The sequence below is a fragment of the Prunus persica genome, chromosome G1 (assembly GCF_000346465.2).
Source record: "Prunus persica cultivar Lovell chromosome G1, Prunus_persica_NCBIv2, whole genome shotgun sequence".
NCBI lineage: Eukaryota > Viridiplantae > Streptophyta > Magnoliopsida > Rosales > Rosaceae > Prunus > Prunus persica.
Window position 1 is genome coordinate 11,605,800 of NC_034009.1, and position 26,170 is coordinate 11,631,969.

Sequence of the window (26,170 nt, forward strand, 5' to 3'; positions counted from 1 at the left end):
AGTTTGTATTTATAGCAATTCAAGAACAAAATAGTGTTCTTTTCAATTTCTTTTACGGTGCAAGGGACAATGTTGTCAATCTAAAACCCTTTAGTGTAAAAGATCGTTTGAAACACTCTCCATCTCATATTAGGGCTTGAAATTCAACCACTAATCCCAATTTTTGAAGAACCCTAAAGTAAAATGGTCAATTTCAAGCCCTAATATGAAATTGGGAGAGTTACATACGAGCTTTGATGCTTAGAGATTTTGGGTTGACAAAATTGCCCTTGCACCATCAAATAAATTGACAGGAATATTAACTTGTCCTTAAATTACTACAAATATAAAACTACATAGTCAAAAATTAACTGAAACTACAAAATAAAAATGATTAAAATACCAAACTACATCTACATGTACCAAAAATAACTTTTAGCCTGTATATTATACTTAAACCATTCTGCATGAATACTTGTGAAACTAGATTGACTCTTCTCCATAGATAGAGCTACGGATAGTTAGTTACAACTTTTTTAGTCTGGAAGGACCCCGAAGTCAGAAATAAGTTGACCTAAATTCTCGTTGCTCTCTCTTTTTTAGCCTTCAATAAAACTATCTTTCGTTTTTAATAACCCTCGAGTTAGGTCCTTATAACACATGGTTATAAAAACACACAAAATAATGTGCGAAGATGATTGCCCAATAACTTCTTGTTGCTCAAATAACATTGGTGGAAAAAATTCGAATACAGAGGCTCATGTGTAAGAAAAATTCGAGTCTACTTGGAAAAAAACAGATTCATACATATATTTCATTCATGTCAACTGACAACCACTAATAACACTCAAAATAATTACAAACATTTTGTAAAAAACATTTATTACAATATTAAAAAAAGAAGTTGCCCCCCCAAAAACACAGGCAAAATATTTTGAAAACAAAACCCCACCAAAAAAAAAAAACATCAGGCATGTGCGGATAACTGGCTTGTAACTTGAGAGAGGCGAGGATTTGGCTCCAGATTTTGCTCTTCGGTATTTTGGTGTTCATGTTCTGAATTCAGTAAGCGCAAAAGATGCACATAAATACAAGTGGAGTTTACAGGTCCACGCAAAGATAGGATATAACAGAGGCCGCCCTCCGTTTGGTCCTTGAGCTAACCTTACACTTCTCGACCAGGACCTTCTTTATGTCGGGGCAACTTGAAACCACAGTGGCTACTCCAGAAGAAGTTATACCCGGGCAATACACCATGTGGCAGGATGCAAGCATTGTGCAGTGTTTAACCAGATGGTTTATACCAACGTCTGTTATTTGACGGCAATGAGACAGCACAATGTCCTTCAGGTTTGGACAGCCTTCTCCCAATTCAGCCATTGCCATATCCCCCAAATTCTTTTCAAAAGAAAATTATGTTAGGTTGAAAGAAGGATAGTCGAACATGCCAAAGATATTAATACATGTGGAGCACGTGTATAGTCCACAAAGATATTGCGTTCGCATCCATTATACTTGCCAAAAAGATAATATAAGAAGATGCATCTGTTTGTTGGGAAGAATGGGGGGGAAAAGGAGAGAGAGGAAGAGAGAACACACCTGGAGAACACTGACGTCTAGGTAACTAAGTTGTGGGCACCCTCTTGCAATGGCTATCAATCCAGCATCACCAATTTGGTGGCATCCACTGACATTTAGATATTGTAGCGAGCTACACTGAGCAACAGCAATAAGGGCCTCATCCCCCACTCTAGTAGTAAAAGGTAAGGTTAGGAGATGTGCAAAATGATATACAATGTTATAGACATCATGAAGTAATATAGGTTGTAGATTCCGAATGACAAACATTAAAAAAAAAAAAGTTAAATGAATGTTTGAAACAGAAAATTCTCAACTGAGCAGACAGAAAAAATAAGGATCTAACTTAGGAAAAGAAAAACAGAAATATTGTGTTAAAAGAAAACTTAAGAGAAACATACACAAGATGTGAAGAAACTTTACCTATCACAAAACCGGAGGCTAAGGTCTGTGAGAGACCTACAATTCTCTCCAACTGCTACAATTCCTGTGTTCCCAATCTACAACAAAGGCAACAGATATACATTGTGATCAATAAATCCAAATAAGTAAATGACAAATAAGGAATTTTTGACAGAACATATATAACAAAAGAATACATTTCCCAGTAAAATATTACATTTCAGAAAAGGGAATATGATTCTACAATCTAACATTCTCTTATTCCTGCAACCTGAAAAATTGTTCTGCTCTAGAGTCCAAGAAGAATATTTTAACCAAGTAAAATTAACCAAGGAAATGTTGAATAACATGAAATTTTTGCAAAAATAACTGGGAACCTTGAGAGAGAGAGAGAGAGAGAGAGAGATAGAGAGAGAGAGAGAGAGAGAACCTCATAACATCGACGAATGTGAAGTTTCTTCAAATTTCTGCAGCCTTTAGCTATACTGCATATGGCCTCATCTCCAATACTTGAGCAATCTACCAAGTGCAGAGCTTGCAAGAACTGACAGCCCCGTCCAACCTCACTGAGTGCAAAGTTGCCTATCCTTTGGCAGTATAACAGTGCTAACTCAGTAAGACGCCTGTACATTTTCAAAATGTTCAGATTAACTTACCATCGATACACAAATGGATACTTAAAAAGACCGACTAGTAGGTTATTGACCCCAAAAAAACCATAGCCATGCAATTTCAGATGAAGCAAAACGTTAGAACCTAAGAAAATATGCAAGAAACATATTATGGAGTCTATGCAACTCCTTAACTACTGGAACGTATGGCATGACATCATACTCAGAAAACAGTGAAACAACTGTTTAGCTCGGTGTATTGAAGAACACAATCATCAATTCCCACTACTGAGCTAAATGTAAAATTTCCAAGGATACAACTTCTGAACGTACATAATTTTCCACCTACGGTAGAAACTAACTGCTAAACATTCATACCAATTTTATCCATATAACACATTCAAAGAAAACTAGTGAAAGCATGTAGCTTAATGGAGTTTTTCAACAGTTTAGCAACATCTATAACTCAAACATGGCCTCCACTCAATGCATCCACACATTTACCAGCTAAATTACCAATTTAAGTTAAGCTGAGAGAGCAACATACGGGCAAGATTTGCCAATGGATTCTAGGCCCATTGTTCCAATATTGTGGCACCCATTCACTTCAAGATGTGTAAGTTCCTTGCAGCCAGTTGCAATTGATTCCAAAGCATTGTCACTCAGGAAGTAGCAGTCACTAAGAATAAGATTTTTTAACTTCTTGCATCCATTCCCAATAGCACTTAAACCTCTGAAATGTACCAGACATGAAAACAAAGAGAGGGTTATTTAACTTTGTCAGCGGAATTAATGAAATGAAACAGACAAACGCAAAACTTCATATTGTTCTCAGTAATCTTAGGAAATAATGTCTACATGCACAATCTGAAGTTTACACAAGTTATCCCATGGATTTGGTTGCATTCAATGTGATACACTAGAGAAACAAATGCTGAAACTTGAGCAGGTATTCAGTATTCATTCCAAAAAGAAGCTTCAAATTGGAAAGAACTCAAAAAGAAACTACTAGGGATAAAAATAACAGGTTCGTTAAGTATGTAAAAGTAATTCCACTACACTAAAAAATAAGTGAAACATCAACATGAGGAATAACGAGTACTAACTTATCAGTAAATCTCTGGAAGCTATACAGAGCCAACACCTCCAGCGACGGACAAGAAGTTCCCACAGCTGACAAAGCTTCATCTGTGACATTAATACATTGTAGCTTCATAGATTTCAAAGCAGGACATCCTTGGGCCACAGCAACCACCCCTTTGTTGTGTATGAACTCTGCATCCAAAGACAAGTTCTTGAGAGATTTGCAGTGCAACCCCACTGCTTCCATTGCAGTATCAGTTATCTTTGCACAAGCAGCGATACCAAGAGACTTCAATGACTTCCCAACACCAAGTGCTAATTCAACCACACATGCATCAGTCAATCCCTCGCAAAACCGCAAATTCAAATCTTCAAGCTGCTTGCAAGACTGTCCCACGGCAGCCAGGCCCTGATCTCCAACATAGCAACCCTTTAGAAAAAGAAAATTAAGGTTAGCTGGTGAGTTATGCAGCGGACTTGACATGTATATCAACTACCAAATTTCAATGTGATTCACTTAATGAAAAAGACCCCTCCTTTAATGAAAGCAAGAGTGCAAGCAGCAAAACGGTACCAAAAACAAAAACAAAAACATTGCACCGAAAATGAGAACAAAAGTCCCAATCTACAATGCCCATTGCTGAGCATTAGAATAGACTCTAGAAAAATGGTAATTCGTAGGCAATATAGAGCAATAACCAGAAGAGATTAAAGCCTAATTAACCAAAAGCTCACCTGCAAATCCAATGATTTCAACAATATACACTTTTCGGCGAGCGATATCAATCCGAGACTGGAAACATTAGAGCACCAGATTAAGCTCAACTTTTCGAGCTTCGGAAAGCCTTCACCAATAGCAGTCAACCCAGCATCCGATAAACTGCATGAATCAGACCCAGCATCAGGGGACCCATTTTTCTCGCTGGCACAATGCAGCTTCACCGACGAAACCGCAGCAATATCAGTCCTTCTCCTCCTCCCCTTGAAACACAAAACACAAAAACATTAAGACCGCGTTTGCTTCGATGAATTAGAATTATTCGATTTGTATTGAATTTAGGGATTGATTGATTACAGGGGGCTGACATGGAAGCGAAATGTTCAACCGCTCGTCAATGTGAATGGTACGGACGTTGCGAAAGCGGCCGGCGAGAAGGTCAACAACGAGGTCAGGGCTACCGGTGGCGCAGATGCGGAGGGTAGTGCGGCTGAGCCGCTCGAGTGCGAGCCACCGCTTGCAGACGAGCGAGCAGGCGTCGCGGCTGGGCTTGGAGTCTAGCCGCCCGAACATCTCGATGATGAGCTCGTCGGGAAGAAACGTGTTGATCTGATCATGGCCTCGCATCGCAGAGAAGTTGAAATTTCTGAGGCTCTGAGGATGCTCGAGCTAGAGAGAAGACGAGGTTTGGGGATCGAAGGAAGAAATGAATGAAGGCGTGCGTTTGTCTTTGCATTTCTCGGGCGTTTCGTTTCTTTTGTTTTCGCAGGGCGGTGGAGACGGCGGTTAAATTGCTTGGTGGTTTGTGATAAATGCCCCTAGTTGTTGCGTATAATTTCAATTACCTATTTATCTCATTATTCAGACTTATAGCTAATTTAGAAATTAAGGTTACAAGCTAGATTTTTTTTCGTAAAGTCGGTAGACATTATTTCACTTTCATATTACCATGCCCGGGTTTTATCTCATAAAAGCAAAACCATAAATATTTGTATTTGTCGGAAAAAAAAATAAAATAAAAAAAAAAAAAAGCTGCATGTTGATGGTGGATCTGCACTGAGACAAAAAGACTGGCCTTTTTCTGAATCGTCATCGACAAATATTTCCGTCAATTCTAACTCTGAGAGGAGAGAGAAATTGATCGGCATCGATCATGTCGTTCTCGTTCTTCAAGCCGTCGAGGCCCAAAACTCCACAGGAGGTGGCGAAGGCCATCAACGACAGCCTCATGGCCCTCGACACCCAGACCGTCGTCGAAGTTAGAGCCCTCGAGAAGGTCTTGTATTCTTTTTTTCTTTTTTCTTTTTATAAATTTAGGGTTTTCGCTATTTTCATCGCCAATTTCATGCTTTCATTCTACGTTTCATCCCAATTTTCCTTTCCAATGTCTAAAGTCACGTTCTTGCAATGAAAATGTTCTTGTTCCTCAATACATTTTCAAATTTTGTTATACTATTGGGCTAAAACGTGTGCTTGCCTTTGCTTTGTGGGTGCTTGTGTGAGCATTATTGCACTTATCAATAGACAATTGCCAATGGGGTAGTTTTAGATGGTATTAGTGCAAGCAAAACTGTAAGTTTGGAAGTGCTTTTCAAGTCGAGAATTGTTCATGAGTATGCAAATTTACTGGCTTTCATTTCCCCAACTTTGTCTGTAGTGGTACCACTACTTGTGAGATTCATAATCTAGTATGGTTTTTGAAGGGGCTATATTATGAAACTTTTGTTTAGTTAATGATTTGAATTTTTTTTTCTTCTTTTATAAGATGCTACTTTGCTTATTATAGGCTTTGGAAGAAGTTGAAAAGAATTTTGGGACAATGAAGTGTATGGTTTCTGGAGATGGGGAGACCGAACCAAATATGGACCAAGTTTCGCAGCTGGCTCTTGAAATTTGTAAGGAGGGCGTTCTTGATCTTCTGATTCACAAGTTACCTATACTGGGATGGGAAGTAAGTTATGGTCATTTGTATCATACTGTCTGGCAATGAAGCATTGATTGCACTAGATGATATAGTGTCTTCTATACAGGCAAGAAAAGATTTGGTCCATTGTTGGTCCATATTATTGAAGCAAAAGGTTGACTCTACTTATTGCTGCGCAGAATACATTGAGAACCATTTGGAGTTACTAGACTTTCTTGTCGTGTGGTAAGGTTATTTAATGCTTTCATGAATACTTATGTTTAAAACATAGATCCTTTACTTTTCTCCATTTGGCACAGTTTGGCGCTCTTCGTTTACTGTCATGTTACAATTATGAACTTACGGACATCATTTTGTTCATCTTTGCAATAAACTACAGTAAGCAGTGGTTTAGCAGATGCTACTTAACCTTATACTCCCTGTTTCGTGAGTGCATATGTTTTTCTTCACAATTTTGACTATTATAATCTTTGTTTTTAAAACAATTTGTGCAACTAGAGTGATCTTGTCCAAATTCTTGCTAATTTTGACACTTGCAGTTTCTTTACTTAAATTTGCATGCTTTTTTTATTGCTTTCAAGTGAATGATGGACTCATGCGTGCATCTTAGTGTAAATTTGGCCAGCAGCTATGGCCAATGGGAAATTGTCTTAATGGTCTACTCATGTCATCATACTTTTTTAACTGATAGATTAGTATTGCATGACACTTATTGGTTTCTTTTTGTGAGCAGCTACGACAACAAGGAGATTGCCTTGAATTGTGGAAATATGTTGAGGGATTGCATTAGATTCCCTACACTTGCAAAGTAAGACATTCAAACTTCTCATCCTTTTCCCCCTAATTGTTGTTTGTTTGGTAGCGATCTCGCTAAAGTGGATCCTATCTTGTAAAAGGAGCTCTGCTGTTACTTTCCATTACAGAAGATTTTGAATGAATGCAAAAAAGGAAATTTTGAGAAAAACTAATAGAGCTGCTACCTTCTTTTGTTTGTTTTTTTCCACTTCTTTTTCTTTGTTGGCCGAAGTTAGGAAGGGGGAGGGGGTATTCTCACACACACACACACTGCCAGTGCCAAGGTGCTGTGGGGGTTCGAACCTGAGACCTCTGGCCTCAAGTCGAGGCTCTTTCTTTACCACTTGGCTAGACCCCGTTGGCGCTTTTTCCCACTTTTGAATGTTGCTTCTAGCTAGCAAACAGGTTTCTTTTGTTCACATGTTTGATTTTTGTAGTATTTTTTCAGATACATATTGGAGTCTGCGAGCTTTGTGTTGTTTTTTAAATTTGTGGAATTGCCTAACTTTGATGTTGCTTCTGATGCGTTCTCTACCTTCAAGGTTAGAATCATGAGCTTCTTTGATGTTGGTCTTTTCTATATGTTGCTGAACTTTTAAGGCTCTATCTGTTCATTCGTATGTCCCTGAATTTGGCAGGATCTACTAACTAAACATGAAACAGTGGTATCTGAATTTCTGACTGCTCACTATGATGAGGTTTGTTCACTCTTTATCTTACTGTATTTTTCTGTACAAATCCAGTCAGTGGCAATCATAGCTGCATCACTTTTTGATATGTATATGTTGATTGAATAATTTAAACCTACAAAATCTGCTTGCCGGAGATGCTCTTTGGAGGGCACTTTTACCATCTGAATATCTGTTGTTTTGGGGACAAAATTAAGTTCTTGTTTTTTTACCCTGATTTTGTACACCTGCATTGCGCAGGCCGTGAAGAAAGCTTTCTTCACTATTGTATGGGTAGACTTGTAGTGTATATTGTTTTTAGCAATCTGATGAGAAATTGTTGTTCCAGTTCTTTGATCTATATGAAAAACTCCTGACATCTCCTAATTATGTGACCAGGAGGCAATCTTTAAAGGTCGGTTCTGGTTATCTAACTTTTCGATTTCTGCTGTCTAATGTTCTTTTAATCAATGAGATATGCTAAGGATTATTTTTTTATTGATTTAGCTTCTCTCCGAATTCCTTTTGGAGACTCCAAATTCTCATATAATGAAGCGCTACATTCTAGAAGTTCGGTACTTGAAAGTCATGATGACATTGCTCAAGGTATTGAGTTTCTTGTTGTTATTACTCTTTAGAACTTTGTTTTATATGACCAACCTATGGGTGCTACTTTGAAGTGTGCATACTTAGCTATTGGTTACACACCGTTGTATTCGACCAACTTTTGGTGTTTGGTATATACTTTGATAAATTGAGAATTGTGTTATTGTTGTTTCTAGGTGCTTTTCACCTGTTGTTTACTATTGTTTTTTGTTTTCATATGACTAGGATTCAAGCAAAAACATCCAAATCTCTGCCTTCCACATCTTTAAGGTGCTTTCTTCCCCTCATTTTTTTCTCCTTCTCCTGCTCTCTCTGTGTGATGTGTGTGCTTCTATGTATGTCATTCGAGTATGGAGTGCATTGTGTAGGCTACTATTTGAACCTGCATGCAGCGGGGGGTATGGTGTGCTTAATGTCAAGATGCGTACTATTTGGTGTCCATGAGTTTATAAAAGTGTTGACTAGCAATCTGACGTTGATGCCATAACTTCTCATTTGTCCACTTCATAAAAGCAATGAATGAGATTGCTTAGGTTTCCTTCCATGGTACTTAATTTTTGTTACTTTTCATATTCATTATTCTGTGTTCTACATGCAGATCTTTGTTGCTAATCCCAATAAGCCACGGGAAGTAAAGGTTATCCTGGCTAAAAACCATGAAAAGTTGACAGAGTTGCTTGAGAATCTCTCTGCCGGCAAAGGTTGTTAACTCATTGCTTTTCTGGCCATGTAACTCCTTGTTGGAATTGGCGGGTGAAAGAATGAATTGTGCTTCCAAAAATATTGAAAACTTCATGTCGTTTTCGTCCCTGATGATTTGTAGTGCTTTACCAGGTGATGAAGATGAGCAATTTGAAGAGGAAAAGGAGCTGATCATCGCGGAAATCGAAAGAGTAGCCCAACTATCTAATTTTTGATACAAGCTCGCATCTCCTAGCTGTGTTTGTTCTGAATCCTGTCTTTTAACTTTCATGCTTTGCAATGATCTTCTGACAAGTTTTCCAAGAAAAGGGAAAAGCAATGCATAGAATATAATGCTTTCAATGCACTAGCAGGGAGTTGGGTGTATCAAGAACTGTATGCCCTTGTAATCTTTGTTGAATTAAAAGTGAAAAACAAAAAATCTTTTGATACACATGTTGTAAGAGAACTGAAAAATTATGTATAAATGGTTGCCTTTGCTTGATTTATCAAACACCTCCAGTTTGGAGAATTCTACATGGACATGGTATTGGTAACGTGAGATTGACTTCCTCATTTTCTTTTGAAAATATGACGACCTGGAGATGTTCTGAACAGTTTTAGTTGACTTTTTCTTTTTTTGCACCTTTTTTTTTTAAGGCTCTTGGAAGAGGTTTTTGCCTTTAGCTGTTATCTTATGCTAACCTTCATGTTATGTAGGGATTAAGCATCTTAATAAATAAAGTGTTTGTTAATAGTAAGTGCTGTCCGCATATAAGCTAATGACAACTTTATACCTTACAGAAATAATTAATGATTAAGGACATCAGATCCTAGATAGATCTACTTTAAAACATGATGTCACACACATTAAAGACACATGTATGGACAATTTGAAGAGACATGGCATGGACCATACCGATTAATTATATATTTTTCTATTTCCTATTAAAATTGTTAGATTCACAATTTTTGAAATTCTTATTTTCACCAAAATTTATAGTTCAAGTGGTTAAAGAGTATCATCCCTACGAAATACAAAGTCGGACTCTCCTATTTTCCAATATCGGTTGTATAAAAAAAGAAATCGTTATTTTCATAATAAATCTTTGTAAAAATAGAAAAATATCTATCTACTTTAGGGATCCTATTTTAGCATTTAAAACGATATATTTCACATTTTCCTTGCAAAATATTAAAGTAGATGACGTCACAATGCGGCATATTTATTTGTATATTTATTTGATGCTAAGTCGAGAGACCGGTTCATCTCGGACTCCGAGTCCGATTAAAAGCCTCGGAGCAAGTATCTCTCAAATATCGCTCTCCCTGTACCGGCAGGCTTTTCCCCTGATATAATTTCATCCCTAAAACCCCAAACAAGTTTCACCGAAATTCCAAGACCCCCAAATCTCCTCTCTCGCCGATGGATTTCTTCAAGTCCGTCTTCTCCGACGACCCGATTCCCTCCGACGATTCACACACGGACACCCAAAACGACGACGACCCGAACCCGGTACCGGAATCGGACCACAGCCCGCCTCCGAATTCTGGTACCGGGGCGTGGAGCTTCGGAGGTCTGATCACGACTTTGGCCGCGAAATCTGAGTCCGTTATCCAGAACTATCGTCGCGATTTCGAGGAGTTTGGGTCTGGGTTGAGGGAGGAGACGGCGGTGATCCGGCAGGTGGCTTCACGCGCCGTCAAGGACCTTCCGGCTTCTCTCGAGGTCGGTGCGTCGGTGGCTCAGGAGTCGCTGGAGTCGGTGGGTCAGGCAATCGATGACATCGGGAGCACTGTGTGGAAATCGACGTCGGAGATAATTTCTCACGGTAGGGACGTAATCTTAGCTGATGATGTCGAATCTGATAATTTGGATGATAATGTTAATGATAATCGTGAGATTAGTGGTAATAAGCGATTGAGTAGCAGTGGTAGTGATTTGAGAAAGTACAGTAGGTTTGAAGCTCAAGTGCGTGCAATTCAGAGTAATATGAATACTTATTTGGAGGAGCCTGAGGATTTGGAAAGCTTTAGGAGTTGGACATTAGGGTTTGTTCTGGATGAGAAAGCAGAGGAGGTTGAGAATTTGATGAGGGAAAATGGAGTGATTGGTGAGATTTATGGGGAAATTGTGCCTGGTAAGGTTGACAATGAGAGCTTTTGGGTTAGGTACTTTTATAGGGTGCATAAGCTGACGGAAGTTGAGGAGGCGAGAGCTAAGCTTGTGAATCGAGCAATTTCCGGGGAGGAAGAGGATTTGAGTTGGGATTTTGATGATGATGAAGATGTGGAGAAGGAAGAGGGTAATGGTTCGGGTTTGAAGGTTGGCACAAGTGGGACTGTGGAGTTGGAGAAGCAAAAGCAAGCTTCTTTTGAAGTTGCAAGGGGTAGTGATGATGTTGAGAGTGTTGAAATTGCTGCAAGGAAATCGGTGAGTAGTGACTGTGGGGATAAGGCAGAGGCAAAATTTGACGAGAATGGAGTGTCAGAGGGGAAGACGGATGGTGGTGATTCTTGCAAAGAGAGCGATGTTTCGATAGTTTCGAGCCAGCCCTCAATGCCTGAGGAAGAGGATCTTGGGTGGGATGAGATTGAAGATATTGGAAGTGGGGATGAAAACAAAGGGGATGCCCCGGGGAGCAGCACTAACAGAGTTGATTTGCAGAAGCGGCTCAGTACAGCAGAGGAAGAGGAGGATTTGAGCTGGGATATTGAAGATGATGAAGATGCGGCTATTAAATCATGACAAAATTATGGTCTCAAGAAGATCACAAGAGGTGTCGAGATAATTGTTTATTTGGTTGTTATACGTAAATATCTGTTCTTTGGAGTATAAGTGATTACAATCACGTTAATGTCACATTTTATAGTTCACTTCAATTAGAAGCCTGATATTCGTATCATTTGCTCTATATATATACTGGAGTTGTTTGCACCCTTCATGATTTTGAGTTTTGGTTTGAGAAAGTTTTGTTGTTTTACCTAAGCTCTTCTTCATCAATCATTCTTCTAACTAGTTACATATATTAAACTCCTCCTTTCAGGCCTAGGTGAAGTTCAGCACTTAAACTTTGAAACCTTCTAATTTTCTTAGTTTGGTCTTTAATGGTAGTAGAAAAACCACACTGGTGAATCTTTTGCTCCGTCTTTATGCACATGAATCGCTGCCTCAAGCCATCGAGCACTATAGATGCTGCAGTCCAAGCAAGTTCGTACCTATGGAGTCATTCTATAGTGAATTTGATCAAACGGGTAACCAATTTAATCCATCAGTTAAGAGATAGGCCCTCATCTAAGGGGGCTTAGATAAGGCCTCACTATAGAATTCTAACTAAAAAATTTGTTGGTTATGATGATCATCGCTTTAGACAATAAAAGCATTTTTATATGTGATCTGATTAGGTAAATTACTTCTACCGTAAAACCAATTTTGAAATTTAAAAAGCTAATCAATAACTAGAACAACCACAACAACCAAGGTGCAAATACCAGCAGCAACCAACCACGGGACTCGGGAGCAATAGCTTGCTCCAACACACACCCCATTGGTTCTCCCTTTATTGATTAAGATTTGGTTTCCTAGTTGATTAGGGGCTTCCCTTATTACAGCCTTATAATTTCCTTTTTACACTTTTTGATTGAATCATTGTAAAACAACCGCTTAATTTTTGCTGTCTATTGGTAGCTAGTGGGATAAATTCTTGGCGAGCAGAGCAGGGCTTTGCTTTGCCAGCAAGTAGTGGATTGGGTTGGGCGAGTGCAAAGAAGAAAATGCAGTGTTCCAAATCCAAGCTGAGTAACCAAATCCACAAACAGAAAACGAATCGAATAGACCAGAATCATGGGATTTAGCACTCTTAATTTGGGCAAAAAGTAATAATACTAAGAAATTTGCATAACGTAACGTGCAAGACAGCTTTCGTCCAAAAAAAAAAAAAAAGGTGCAAGACAAGACAGCTCCCTCAGCTGTTAGAACTATTTAGAAAGTAAAAAGGAAACATATACTCTACATCCACAATGATTATGTTCAGGCTTGGACTTATATACTATGTCCACAATGATTGTCAGCCATAACCAGACTGCAGAGAGTTGTGTCAGCCGGCACAACTAATTGTTGCTTTGCCTCAGCATCCGCAATATAGTCAGGAACAGGTTCAGGATGTCAAGATAAAGGGTGATGGAGGCCCAGATGTACTCATCATAAGTAAAGCGCTTGATTAGGTTGTCGGTGTCATAAACGATGTACCCAGAGAAGATGACAGCACCAATGGCACCATAAACAGCATTAGTTGTAGAGCCAAGAGGGAAGAACATCTGCATAAAAGAACAACATCACAAAGTCAGATCAATACTTGGAGCATTTAGGGTATGGTATTATGTAACGTTGAACAGACAATAATAATGGGTTAGCTGGACAAATTTATAGCAAGACATCTGACCTGCATGAACCCGGTTACGAGGAGGACAATGAGGCCAGTAAACAAGACTGGTCCGAGGAAGCTGAAGTCCTTGCCCTTCTTAGAAGCCCAGAAGGTGTACGCGGTCAAGGATGCAACCACAGCTGAGGTTAGAACTAAGGCTTCAAGCACAATTGCTCCTGCAAGCACAAACATAATCCGTTAATAGTAATTGCAAGAGCTAAAAATTCCATAAATACGAAAAAGCAGAAACCAAAATAAACCCTATAATCATTAGCAGATTGCAATATGTTATTGAAACATTCACAATGTAGGGTCACGAGACCAACCATCTGTATTACCAACGGCCACACCCACTGTGACACTCAAACACAGAGTGAAAAGTCCAAGGAAGACAAAATTGAGGGGATGCTTCTGCTGATACACATGCAGGGGCCACAACACTGCAGCAAATTCAAATTTAGTAATAAGATGATGAGAAAATATCAATGTCAGAAAACAAAAAATGGATTACACAATTTTAAAGCAATTGGGTTGACTTCAACTCAATGTAATGAGAACAAATCTATCATAAAAAGCAGACATAGTTTAGTTTCATATCAATATGAAACACATTGCCGATGCATAAAATTCCCAATTTTTTTTTTTTGGTAAGGATGTAATTGTAACCCTGTAACTGCATCATACATAACGACAACAGCAAATTTAAACAATACCCAAAACTAATCTCCATAATAAAAACGTTAGATCGCACCCAGAATAGTCAAATCTGATACATTTTCAAATCCAGTACCAAATAATCACCCATCAAAAAACCAAACCAAAGAATAAGTCTCGACCTTTGGATCAAAAACCCCAAATCCCAGATCTATGCACATAAATATCAGATTGATGCTATTAAAAAAATAGGGGGTTTTAGTATTTGGATACTTACAGATTAAGGGAAGGATGGCGAAGAAGAGGAGAATTCCAGGGCTGCCCTTGAGGAGATCGTTGATCGGAGCATAGAGAACGGTGACGAATGAGATGAGAGTGGTCAAAACCATCTGAGCGGCTAAGATTCCGTAGACCTTGCGAATGAAACCCCATCGGAGCTGGTTCTCGCCTTTGCTTAGCCCTGGGTACAAGGTCTCCCCTGACTCTATGTCTACCTCCACTCCCTTGACGCTGTTCGTGCCCACCTCCGTGTATCCGTGCATCTTGTTCATTTTCTCTCTGTGTCTCTCTCTCTCTCTCTCACTTTCTCGGTGAGGAATTTTCTGGAAAATTGAGAGGCGAGAAGAGAAAGATTGTTAAAGTATGCGGGTTGGTTTGGTTTCTTGTGATTGGTGGATAACAATTAATTAAACAAGAAACATATCGAGAGTTGGCTTTCTCAGCGGTTTCGCTAAAACGACAAGCGGGTATGGTTGGAACTCTCACGCCGTATTTTAACGCCGTTGGATTTTTATACGCGTTATTTGATTAATGACGGTGAGAAGTGTTAAATATTTTTCTTTTTCTTTCTAATTATTATTTTATTTTATTTTATTTTTTTGTTGCTTACAATTTGGTGACAATCTCTATGAAAATTTATATTTCTCCAGTTAATTCTAGCGTTAGAGGTTGGAAATAAATAATGTCTTTTTACATGTTGGTGTTGGTTATAGATCATTTGGTGACAAGGTCCAAGTCCACTTATTTGGTTTTGTGTAATGGACAAGTATAAAATAATAAGATATCAAAGTGGAATTCAGGTTAAGCTTCCAAACAACAAGATGCGTATCCCATAAGCCTGCAAAATGAACAATAAGATGGGCATGAATGCTTGAGATTTATTTTTATTTTTTTGATAGAGAAACAAAAAAATTACAAATGGAAATTACGAGGGCACGCAGGTCTAACTAGATCAAAGTAGAAGGGAGTCAAGCAACTTAAAGGAAGACCTCCATCTCAAAGGTGGGAAGTGTTCAGATTGTGGCCTATACTAGCTAAAGCGTCAGCAGTAAAGTTAGCTTCCCAGAGGACATGCTGGAAAGCAGTAAAGTTAGCTTCCCAGAGGACATGCTGGAAGGAAATCTCATCACAGTAAGAGCTTAGCAGCCTAATGTCTTGTACTAGGAGATTAATACTCCAAGGAACTGAAACTTTGTTGTTGATGCAGTCTATGACGAGTTTGGAATCTCCTTAAGCTACAACTTTACGCCATCCATTGTGGATAGCATGGGCTAGACCGTCACGAAGCGCTAGACATTATGCTACAGTTATCGAAATCTGACCCAAGTTCTTAGCTCCTGCGAGCCGGACGTGACCATTCCAGTCTCAAATAACAAACCCAGTTGCAGCCAGGGCACCACGCACAGAGCCATCAAAGTTCAATTTTACCCAGTTGCAGAGTGGAGGTTTCCATTTAATTGCAAGCATACCTTTGGACTTCTGAGGCGGAGTGGAATTGATTTTCTAATAGTCCAGACCAATTTGACCAGCAATATGAAGGGCTCTAGCTGGGTGAGGGGCAATGTCTTTAAACACTAGATTATTCTGAGCCTCCCAAATTTGCCAGCACAGAAGGAGAGCTTTGGAAAGAATATTTGGGCCATCCTTATCCAACGAGCTAGGGAGAGCAGTAGCCACTCTATGCCATCAAAATCCTGCTGTGGAAACAAGGGGATTATAGGGGAACACCTCCAAATGTTGACTGCAACTTGACATTTAAAGAATAAATGATTAATAGTCTCCATATGATCATTGCAAAGAGGGCATTCACGACTGATATTTGGTAAGTATTTGTAGAGGTGACTTCTGACTTGTAATCTTTTCCGAATTAGCAGCCATGCAAAGAGTTTGACTTTAGGGGGTAGAGTTAAACTCCACATTTGCTTCAGTAAAGAAGCTCTAGGATGAGATGTCTCATCATGTACTTGTAAATTATAAGCAGATTTGATGGAAAACTTCCCATTTGGGTCGGGTCCCCAAATTAAAGCATCCTGCAGAGGAGACAGAGGGAGAGGGATAGTTAGAATTTTTTCCAGAATATCTTCATCAACTTCTTGAAGAAGCCTGTCACGTTGCCAAGTTTGGTTCTGAATAAAATCTGCAACTTTAGCATTCAAATTGAGGTTATTTCTCATTGAATCAGGAATTAAATCAAGTATAGGAAAGGGAAAAACCCAATTTTCAGTTCAAAAAAAGATGGATTGTCCATTACCAACAATCCAACGCAAACCATTATGGAGAACCGTACGAGCATCAAGGATGGCCTTCCAAGCTGCCGAATGAGAGGTCTTTTTAGTTGCAGCAAGGAAACCATCTTTTCTTAAGTATTTCTTGGCCATTATTTGAGCCCACCAATTGGTAGGATCAGATAAACAAATCCAGCCTAACTTCGCTAAAGCTGCTTTGTTAAAGAGGATAGCATATCTGACACCCAGACCCCCAAGACTTTTAGGCAAACAGATATCTTTCCAGGAAACTGGGAGAACCTTAGTCCCATTCCCCCAGAAAAAACGCCTACTACAAACATTCATTTCCTTGCAAACTTCTCTAGGGCATTTAAAACAAGAAAGAGTATGATTCGGGATTCCAAAGACACTAGCCTTAATTAAGGTGAGACGACATGCTCTAGATAATGTTTGGGCTTTCCAACCAGCAAACTTGGAACGGATTCTATCTATCATCATTTTGGCATTAGCTTTATCTTTCCAAAAAATAATATTTTGAATTCCAAGGTATCGACCCAGTGTGGTCTTATGTTGAATCTGCAAAAGATTACTCAAAGCAACTCTAGTTGGGGAAGGAACATTACCTGAAAAATAAACTGTGGACTTGTGGAAATTAATTTTCTGACCAGAAACTTTAGAGTTCTCCAGTAAACAGTTGATATTTCTAGCGACTATAGCAGTTGCCCTGGCAAAAATAAGACAGTCGTCAGCAAAAACTAGGTTGGAGATTCGGACGCCTCCAAGGGAGGATAAAAGACCCATATTAGATTTCGGGTTCAAGGCAAGAGAATTAAAGTGCCTAATAAAAGATTCCATGCAAAGAATAAAAATGTAGGGGGATAAAGGATCTCCTTGTCGGATCCCTCTAGAAGCATTGAAGTGGCCATAGGAGGAACCATTAATGAGCACTGAGAAAAAGGGACTAGAGATGCAATTCATGATTCGATCACACCACGCATTACATAAACCAAATTGTGCAAGGCAACCTCTTATGTAACCCCAGTCAAGGAGGTCATAGGCCTTTTCAAGGTCAAGTTTAATAGCCATGGCTCCCCGAGCACCTTTCTTACGTTTGAAGTCATGGAATAATTCATGGGCAATGAGAATGTTCTCGAAGATTGATCTTCCAGGGGCAAAAGCTCCTTGGTTTTTGGAAATACACTTTGACAGAATAGGTCTTAGACGGTTAACAAGGATTTTAGTGATGATCTTATAGGAGACATTACACTCAACTTTGGGAATGAGAGCTATGTTGGTGTGGTTCACATCCTGCAAAGGAATATTGTTGGACATAAACTCATTAACTAAATCTTTAACCATTTGCTTAGTATTCTCCCAGCACTTGTGATGGAAAATAGCTTGCAACCCATCAAGGCCAGGGGCTTTAAGGGAAACAATACCTTTAATGGCAAGCTCCAGTTCATTATCTGAAACCGGAGCCAACAAGTTAACATTGTCTTAGCTAATAACACAAGGCTCAACAATTTGGAGAAAATCCATCGCTAGATGCTGGTTTGGGGCTTGATCAGCCTTGAACCTAAGTTTAAACGCCTCAATAAAACACTACGGGAGATTATCCGCATCCACCCAAATCCCACTAGGATCCTTAATTCTAAGAATTTGATTACGTTTCTGTCTAATGAGAGCTTGAGTGTGAAAGTATTTGGTATTTTGTCTCCCAGCTAAAGCCAATTGCTCTCGCTTTCTGGGCATAAAAAACCTCTTCTTGTTCGAGCAGAATTTTTAACTCAGTATGTAATTTGGAGTCCTTATCTAGTAAATAAGGGCTGTAGGGGTTTTGGGCTAATTGCTCTTGGGTTAAATGTAAATTTTCTTGGGCAGTTTTAAGTTTTAGAAATAAATCCCCAAATACATTTCTATTCCAGGACTTCAACTGATGTTTAAAGGTGTTATAGCAAGTTTGAAGTTTCTGAGCCGCATTTCCACTATAAGCACTGTTCCAAGTTTGAGTAACAACTTTGTCAAAGTCTTTGTGTGCTAACCACATGGCTTCAAACCGAAAGGCTTTTGGAATTCTTCTAGGGATGTGATTACAAGTAAGAAGAATGAGACCATGATCTGATCTTAAAATAGGCAAGTTTTGCAGTTCACAATAAGGATAAAGACTCATCCAATCTGGGTTTACGAGAGCACGATCTAATCATTCGTAAATAATAGAGTTATCATGATGACCGTTACACCAAGTAAAAGGCACACCAGAAGCGTTCATAGAAATTACTTCGCAGTCATTTATAAATTTATTAAAATTCATCATGGGTGGGGAAATCGCTTGAGATCCCCTTATTTTTTCGTTTAAAGAACAGATATTGTTGAAGTCACCAAGGAGTAGCCAAGGGGCGTGATTCCTGGGTTTTAGGGCAGTGATATCTGTCCAAAGAGAAGCTTGTTTGGCTTTTTTAGGGTAGGCATATACAAAAGTAGTTGTCCAAATCTTATTGGTGGCTAACTCATGAATGCTACAGTTAATGTAATGCTCATGATAATTCAAGATACTAATATTTAAGATAGAAGGGTTCCATAACAGGATAATCCCCTCACACTGACCAATGGCGGGGGCACAAAAGCTGCTACTAAAACCTAACCTCAAGGCCAAGCGATCTGCCTGAGCCCGAGAGGTTCTAGAATCCAAAATACAAAAGAGGTCTAAACATAACGTACTAATATAAAATAGAGCTTGCAGAACGAAACCATGCCAGGCACTGCCTCGGCTATTCCAGACTAGGAGCTTCATGGATTGGGAGCGTCGTCGGCAAGGGTTGAGGGAGTAATAACCCCCAGAATTTCTACACTCGGTTCCGAATCCTCCTGGGTTTCCTCAAAAAGCTTTCTAGCTCTTTTCTTGGGGCTCATGAAAGCAAGGGCAACAGAAGAATTGTACTCCTCATGCGAAAGGCTCGGATTATACAGTCTCTTCTTCCCTTTGTCCACCCCACTAGGCCCAGCTTCCTTAAAATAGATCTTAGGGCTAGGGTTGTGACTTCCTTCATCAATTCTAATGCCTCTAGCAACTTCAGTAAAGGTTCTACATTCCCTCATTGCACCTTTAGCTTTGCCTTTATGGTTGGCAACCACAGCCCAACCTGTCTCTTTCTCCTCATTGTTCTGCATAAAACCCTCCTCACCGCCCTCACCATTCTCATTCTTGTGGATATCCTCACTCGTAATGGGTTGAGGGAAAACAAGGATCACATCATCTTGAAGCTTCCTCTGGTCCTCTTAATCCATAACCAGGTTTTTAGGGAAGAATTTCGGTTCATTATTCAGCCTTTCCACCTGCAGGTAATTTTTGTTGGATATTTTGATAGGGCAAATATGTCCGGGCTCTTTCTTCTGGCTGCAATAAAAATAGATTGCAAAGAGGTCTTCATAGCTGATAAAAATACGAGTTTCCTTGGGGCCCTCTCCCAAAATCAAACACCTCTTCAATGGTTTGATTAAATCGACCTCCAGGCAGACACGAACAAACATGCTCTGCTTACCGATCATAGAAGCTTGGTCGATACTAATTGGGGTCCCAAGAATGGAGACCAAATCACTAAGCACTTTAGGGTCCTTATAGTGTAATGGTAAAAAGGGAATTCTGGCCCAAAAAACAATGGACTCGACCGTAGCATGAAAAGGGGAAAAATCCGGCCTCCATCTTTGAAGGGCAAAGATTTGACCCTGAACAAACCAAGGCCTATTCTTCATAACATGCTCAACATCTTCCTCACAGTAGAATTCAATCTTATACCAATCTCTGCCAATATGATCAACATAGACTTCATCCTGCAGGTTTTTCCAGTCACTTTTCAGGCAATTTCTAATAGCCCTCCTAGGGGCAGGGACGCCAAAGACCTTCCCAACCAGGCAAAAGGATTCAAAGTGACCTTGAACACTAGAAGCAAGGGCAGTGGTTGAGACTCTGGTTTCGTTATTTTCCATAGTGAAGGTGAACCGGCCCCTTTGAATAATGGAAGGTGCAAGAAGAGAATTCCTAGCAGGTTTGGGGGGAGCTCTAGGACTCGAGCTACGAGATCTAGTATGGGAGGAGTTAGCAACAAGTTGAGGATTCATTTCAAAAGAGCAAAACAGGACACAAGACCAACAATAACAGGTAAGGAATACTGGGGAGCATATGAAAAACCACAGCCACAACACAGTATAAATAGTGGGCGCAGATATGTAACAATGATGATTGCAAAGACCACACCACCAATGCATGCAAGAGTTTTTAAGTGACAGAGAAAGAACTTCCCCAAGATTTTGAGAATGCCAACCAGCAGCAACACACGCCTTCTTTCTCAGCTGGTTTACCCAGCAAAACAAGTCTTTGATGTTCTTCAGGCCATCCTGACCATTAGATTGGATAAAAGTTAGCCAAAGCATTAGCAAGTAATAATTATCAGACTTTAAAATAGGGAAATAACAGTAGAATAGATCCCTTCCCCAATCACTGAATTCCGGCACACTCACGAGATGTTCAACTGACACCATCGGGTTCTTCACCGCCGACTTTTGGTGATCTTCCTCTCTTTTCCAGCAAAGGGTTTTGTAGTACCAGCCAAGTTTCTTTGATTGCGTGCTGTCTGAATGAAAAATCCCAATTGGGCCACATCCAACAAGATAGAGATGGTATCTTTTGAATTCCTCTTCCGTTTGCTGCGAATAATGCCTTATCCTTTCCTTTCGACTCCGTTTCCTTTTCCTAATTTTCCAGATCCCCAAATTTTTGAGTCCTAATTGTGCCCTAGTTCCCTTTCCCTCTTTTCCTCCCCAGAGTTTCTCTTTCTCTCTTTTCATCTTCTCTTTCTGATTGTGCCCTCTGGAGATTTATCGTTTCAACAAAGTTGCCTCTGTTTTATGTAATCTAAATTACAAACGATATATTGTTTATAGAACGATATTCTACTTTAATCTAATGAAATGGAAATTTGAACTCGGTGCAAAATGAGGATCACATCTGTCCTAGCAAACTTGGCTAAGTCTATATCTTCTTACATTCCCACTTCCAATTCCACATTTTTCATCAAATAATATATTGACATCTTTCACTTTTTCCAAAATTAAAGTGTGTATATCATGTCATCACTACAGATCATACTAAAATTTCATTTTCAGCAAATAATAATTTTCTTTTTTTTTCTCTCTCTCTCAATGATTCGAAGATCACTAAAAAAATTACTCCATAACTCAAAGAATAACAAATAATCATAAGAAAAAATTGGGATCGTCATAGAATAATAAATACTTAGAACAAGTAATTCTACTTCTACTCCTACCATCTCTTATAGATGGTTTTTTTTTTTGGAAAAAAAAAATCAAAGAAAGATAACTTCATTGAAACAACAATGTCAGGATACAAAAACTAAAAACTGGACTTCAGTGATGAACAAGTATGACATCATTAAAATCTTGCCTTTAAAAATCCCTAAATACAGAAAATTCGGTCAAGGAAAACGAGTACCACAGCATCACAACCAGTATAAAACAAAATTAAAATTAAGAAAATAACTTGTCATTAACCAAAACATCAAAAAGCCACAACGGACCACTCTTTAGCCAAAATTGAAATTCCTAAGACAGAAGCGCTTACTTAGCCAATAGATGAGCAACCTAATTACACTCCGGATGAGCAAAAAGATTAAAAAGGCCTATGTCTTCATCTACTAAAGTACCCTCCACCGACTAGCTTTGCTCAGAATTTTGAAAACTCATAATAACCTCTTTTGCATCCATTTTCAAAATAACATAGTGATGCCCCATTTGACTTGCAATCTTCAAGCCCAAGATTGTAGCATAAATTTCAGTTGCTTTAGGAGAGAACATGCCATGAAGACCTTAGAGGCAGCCAACAATAAATCACCCATACCATCCCAAATAACAACCCCCAAACACCTAAAACCAAACGGCAAATTGACAGCTCCATAGACATTTAACGTCACAAAAGTACCATTAGGTGAAGACCAACTAGGGATGGCAATAATACCCGTCGGGTCGGGTCCCCGTCGGGTCCCCGGCCCTAACGGGGGGAGTTTTCGAGGGGAAATCGGGGCCGGGTACGGGGATCCCCGAATTTGCAAAATCCCCGACCGGGGATGGGCCGGGGATGGGATTGTCATCCCCATCCCCGAACCCGGCCCGATAAGTAATATATTTATTTATAATTAATATATATATATTAATATAATATAATAAACAAAATTAACCTAGAGAGTCGCTATCTGTCTGTCGCTCCTTATTCCTTCCTCCTACACGGCTGCTATCTTCTCAAATTCTATGAGCAAGTACTGCACATCAAGTTTACTGTCAGCAATAAGGTTCTCTCTCTTTGACAATTTTTATATTGTTTACTATATTGTCTATAAGCAATTAACACCACAAAAGCTGTTTTGATTTGATAATTTTATATTGTTTTACAGCTTTAACACCACAAAAGCTGTTTTGATTTGATAATTTTATATTGTTTTAGTTTATATTCTTTAGATTTTTTGCGGGCCAAACTCTCTGTGAATAAGTCAGGAATACTAGAGTTTATATATCCTAGAGATATATCTTCTTCTGGAAGAATCAAAGCCAAGATCGTCAAACTGTTGAGGCCTTTCTCATGAACTATAAGCCACTTCAAGTTATAAGGTATAAGCTATTTGGAGGTCCAGAAAGCGACCAACTCCTTCAAAGAAAAAATAGGACAAGGGGGTTACGGTAGTGTGTACAAAGGCAAATCAAATGACGGCTGTCTTGTAGCGGTGAAGGGGTTTAGGACAATAGACAATAGTTGAAACAAAGTGATTGTTGTTTCGACTGCAAGGCCTATGCATGTTTTGATTTGATAAAAGCTATTCTTTGTCTGATATGCATGCTTTGTTCTAATAAAAGCTATACCTTTTTTTTAATATGCATTCTTTATTCTTTTCCTTTTGAGAATATATTTTTTGTCATGACTAATTCTTTTCTTGTTGTTTGATATTTTACCTTCCAATTGATGTATCAGTCTTTATAATTTTTTATTTTTTTTTCCTAGATGAGTGACGACAATGAAGAGACTCAAGTTCCTGAAACCCAAATTGAGGAGGATAACAACCCTACACCAAATGAAAATGATAGCAATCCTGTAGTAACTGAAAATAACGACACATAAGCCACAATTTCAACTCAAGCTGCTATGAATAAAAGGAAAGGTAGATCTCCTGCTTGGGAACATTTTGAAAAGAAAGAAATTCGAGGTCAAATAAAAGCTGTGTGCATTCATTGTAAGAATATCTTAGGCGCAAGTAGCAAGAATGAGACTAGACATTTACTTGATCATGTAAAGTCTTGTCTTTATAAAAGACAAAGAACCATAGATCAATCAATGTTGAATCCTACAAAGTTGAGTGATGGGAGTGTCAAACTTGGCACTTATAATTTTGACCACGACCATGCCAGGAAGGCACTTGCAAATATGATTATTCTTCATGAGTATCCATTATCCATGGTTGATCATATTGGATTCAAGATGTATTCCAATGCTTTGCAACCATTATTTAAGGTGTGTTCTCGAAACACAATCAAGAAGGACATATTTAAGGTTTTTGAAGTTGAGAGGGAGAAAATAATGAAGTTGTTGGACACCAACAGAAGTAGAATTGCCATTACAACGGATATGTGGACATCGAATAATCAAAAGAGAGGATTCATGACTATCACATCACATTTCATTGATGATGCATGGAATTTACAAAGCCGACTAATAAGGTAAAAGTAATATACTTTTCTTATTTGAATTATTAATCCTATTTTTTTTAAAAAAATAATTAGATTGTGACTTATTTGGGTTTTACTATAGGTTTATATATGTTCCATGTCCACACACGGCGGAGGTACTTGCTGATGCTTTATTGGAATGCATGTTCGAATGGAATCTTGACCGTAAGTTGTCTACCTTAACTGTAGATAATTGTTCTACAAATGATTCCATGATTGCGATAGTGTTAGATAAGATTTGCTCGAGTTCACTTATGTTAGATGGACGTTTATTCCACATGCGGTGTTGTGCTCATATTTTGAATTTGGTAGTGAGAGATGGCTTAGAGGTGATTAAAAAAAGTATTGAGAAAATTAGGTACAGTGTTGCATTTTGGCTAGGAACCCAAAAAAGAGAGGAGAAATTTCTTGAAGCGGCCAGGCAATTGAGAGTTCCAACCTCTAAAATGTTAGAACTTGATTGTAAGACTAGATGGAACTCTACATATTCCATGCTTAAGACTGCAATGATATACAAAGATGTTTTTCCTCGTTTGAAGCACCGTGAGCCATTGTACAAAGAAGTGCCTAGTGAAAGTGATTGGGCAAAGACAAAGGAGCTTGTTGATAAGTTGGCCATGTTTTATGATGTGACTGTTCTTTTTTCAGGGACCAAGTATCCTACTGCCAATCTTTACTTTAAGAATATTTGTGCTATTAGATTAGCAATTTATGATTGGCTTAGTTCTGAACAAGAAGAGGTGCAAGCAATGGCATTACATATGCAAACAAAGTTTGAGAAGTATTGGGATACAATGCATGGTTTGATGGGAGTTGCAAGTATTTTGGATCCAAGGTATAAGATGAAACAAATTGAATTTTTATGCCCTCTAATATATTCAAACAACGCAGCTCAAGAGATTAAGAAATATAAAGATATTCTCTATGACTTGGTCAAGGAGTATCAGTCAAGATCTCAACAAAGTCAACAGGTGCAATCTGAATCTTTGATTCCTACTTCGTCATCTAGACCATCTATGCCTAAACTTGATTTGGTAAAGCAATTAGATGTGTTTGTTTCTCACTCCACTACCCATGGACATGTTAAATCTGAGTTGGATCATTATCTAGAAGAGTCTCTTTTACCTAGGAATGATGATGATGATTTTGATATATTATGTTGGTGGAAATCAAATGGGATCAAATATCCTACTTTGCATGATATTGCTAGAGATATTTTGGCCATTCCTGTATCCACAGTTGCTTCAGAGTCTTGCTTTAGTACTAGTGGAAGGATTATAAGCCCTCATCGTAGCCGGCTTCATTCAAACACAGTAGAGGCATTGATGTGCGCTCGCGATTGGTTATGGAGTGAGATAAGAGGTATTGAAATATTTTTATGCTTATATTTTTTATATTAAGTAAAACATTTTATTGTTGTTTTCTAATAATTTTTTTTATTTATACTGTTAGCTTCAAGCCCTAATGAGAAGGAAGCTAGAAGAGTTACCGTTCAAGATGAAGAAGTTGATAATAATGAGGAAGAGGTAACATTCTTATATTTAATAGCTCTCTTTAATTTTTTAAATAGATTTTTCTTATATTGGCCAGTTTCTCATTTTCTTTTAAATAATTGTAATGTTTTATCTTATTATTAATTTTTTCTTTTGTAGAAGTCTACCATTGAAACAGAGAACATATCTTTGTTTTTTGATTAAAGCTATGAATGATGGAGCGTAGGAGAGTTCATTGAAATTGTGAAGTTTTATTTGATAACAG

General features: G+C 38.6%; 4 protein-coding genes across 5 annotated transcripts; 2 read left to right on the top strand and 2 right to left on the bottom strand.

Moving 5' to 3' along the window:
• LOC18792063 (F-box/LRR-repeat protein 4) lies at nt 710-5,212 on the bottom strand. 2 transcript variants are annotated; one of them, XM_020568625.1, is made up of 9 exons: nt 4,729-5,212; nt 4,389-4,634; nt 3,936-4,083; nt 3,677-3,845; nt 3,118-3,303; nt 2,390-2,582; nt 1,981-2,057; nt 1,579-1,729; nt 710-1,377 (listed from the first exon to the last, which is right to left on the bottom strand). In XM_020568625.1, the coding sequence occupies exons 1-9, from the start codon at nt 4,996-4,998 to the stop codon at nt 1,081-1,083; spliced, it is 1,737 nt and encodes a 578-aa protein (XP_020424214.1). In that variant the 5' UTR covers nt 4,999-5,212; the 3' UTR covers nt 710-1,080. The 2 variants fall into 2 exon arrangements, with proteins under 2 accessions (XP_020424214.1, XP_020424210.1); XM_020568621.1 differs by having other exon boundaries at nt 3,677-4,083.
• LOC18788811 (calcium-binding protein 39) lies at nt 5,300-9,588 on the top strand. The gene is made up of 11 exons (XM_007222792.2): nt 5,300-5,647; nt 6,158-6,322; nt 6,402-6,520; nt 7,029-7,103; nt 7,539-7,632; nt 7,729-7,788; nt 8,108-8,173; nt 8,266-8,364; nt 8,590-8,634; nt 8,963-9,065; nt 9,199-9,588. Exons 1-11 carry the CDS (start codon nt 5,525-5,527, stop codon nt 9,279-9,281), a joined length of 1,032 nt encoding a protein of 343 aa, XP_007222854.2. The 5' UTR covers nt 5,300-5,524; the 3' UTR covers nt 9,282-9,588.
• On the top strand, nt 10,267-12,007 carry LOC18789325 (BSD domain-containing protein 1-A). Its single transcript, XM_007222162.2, has one exon. It carries the CDS (start codon nt 10,472-10,474, stop codon nt 11,792-11,794), a length of 1,323 nt encoding a protein of 440 aa, XP_007222224.1. The 5' UTR covers nt 10,267-10,471; the 3' UTR covers nt 11,795-12,007.
• On the bottom strand, nt 12,878-14,825 carry LOC18788733 (BI1-like protein). The gene is made up of 4 exons (XM_007223666.2): nt 14,401-14,825; nt 13,796-13,909; nt 13,488-13,645; nt 12,878-13,362 (listed from the first exon to the last, which is right to left on the bottom strand). The coding sequence occupies exons 1-4, from the start codon at nt 14,672-14,674 to the stop codon at nt 13,156-13,158; spliced, it is 753 nt and encodes a 250-aa protein (XP_007223728.1). The 5' UTR covers nt 14,675-14,825; the 3' UTR covers nt 12,878-13,155.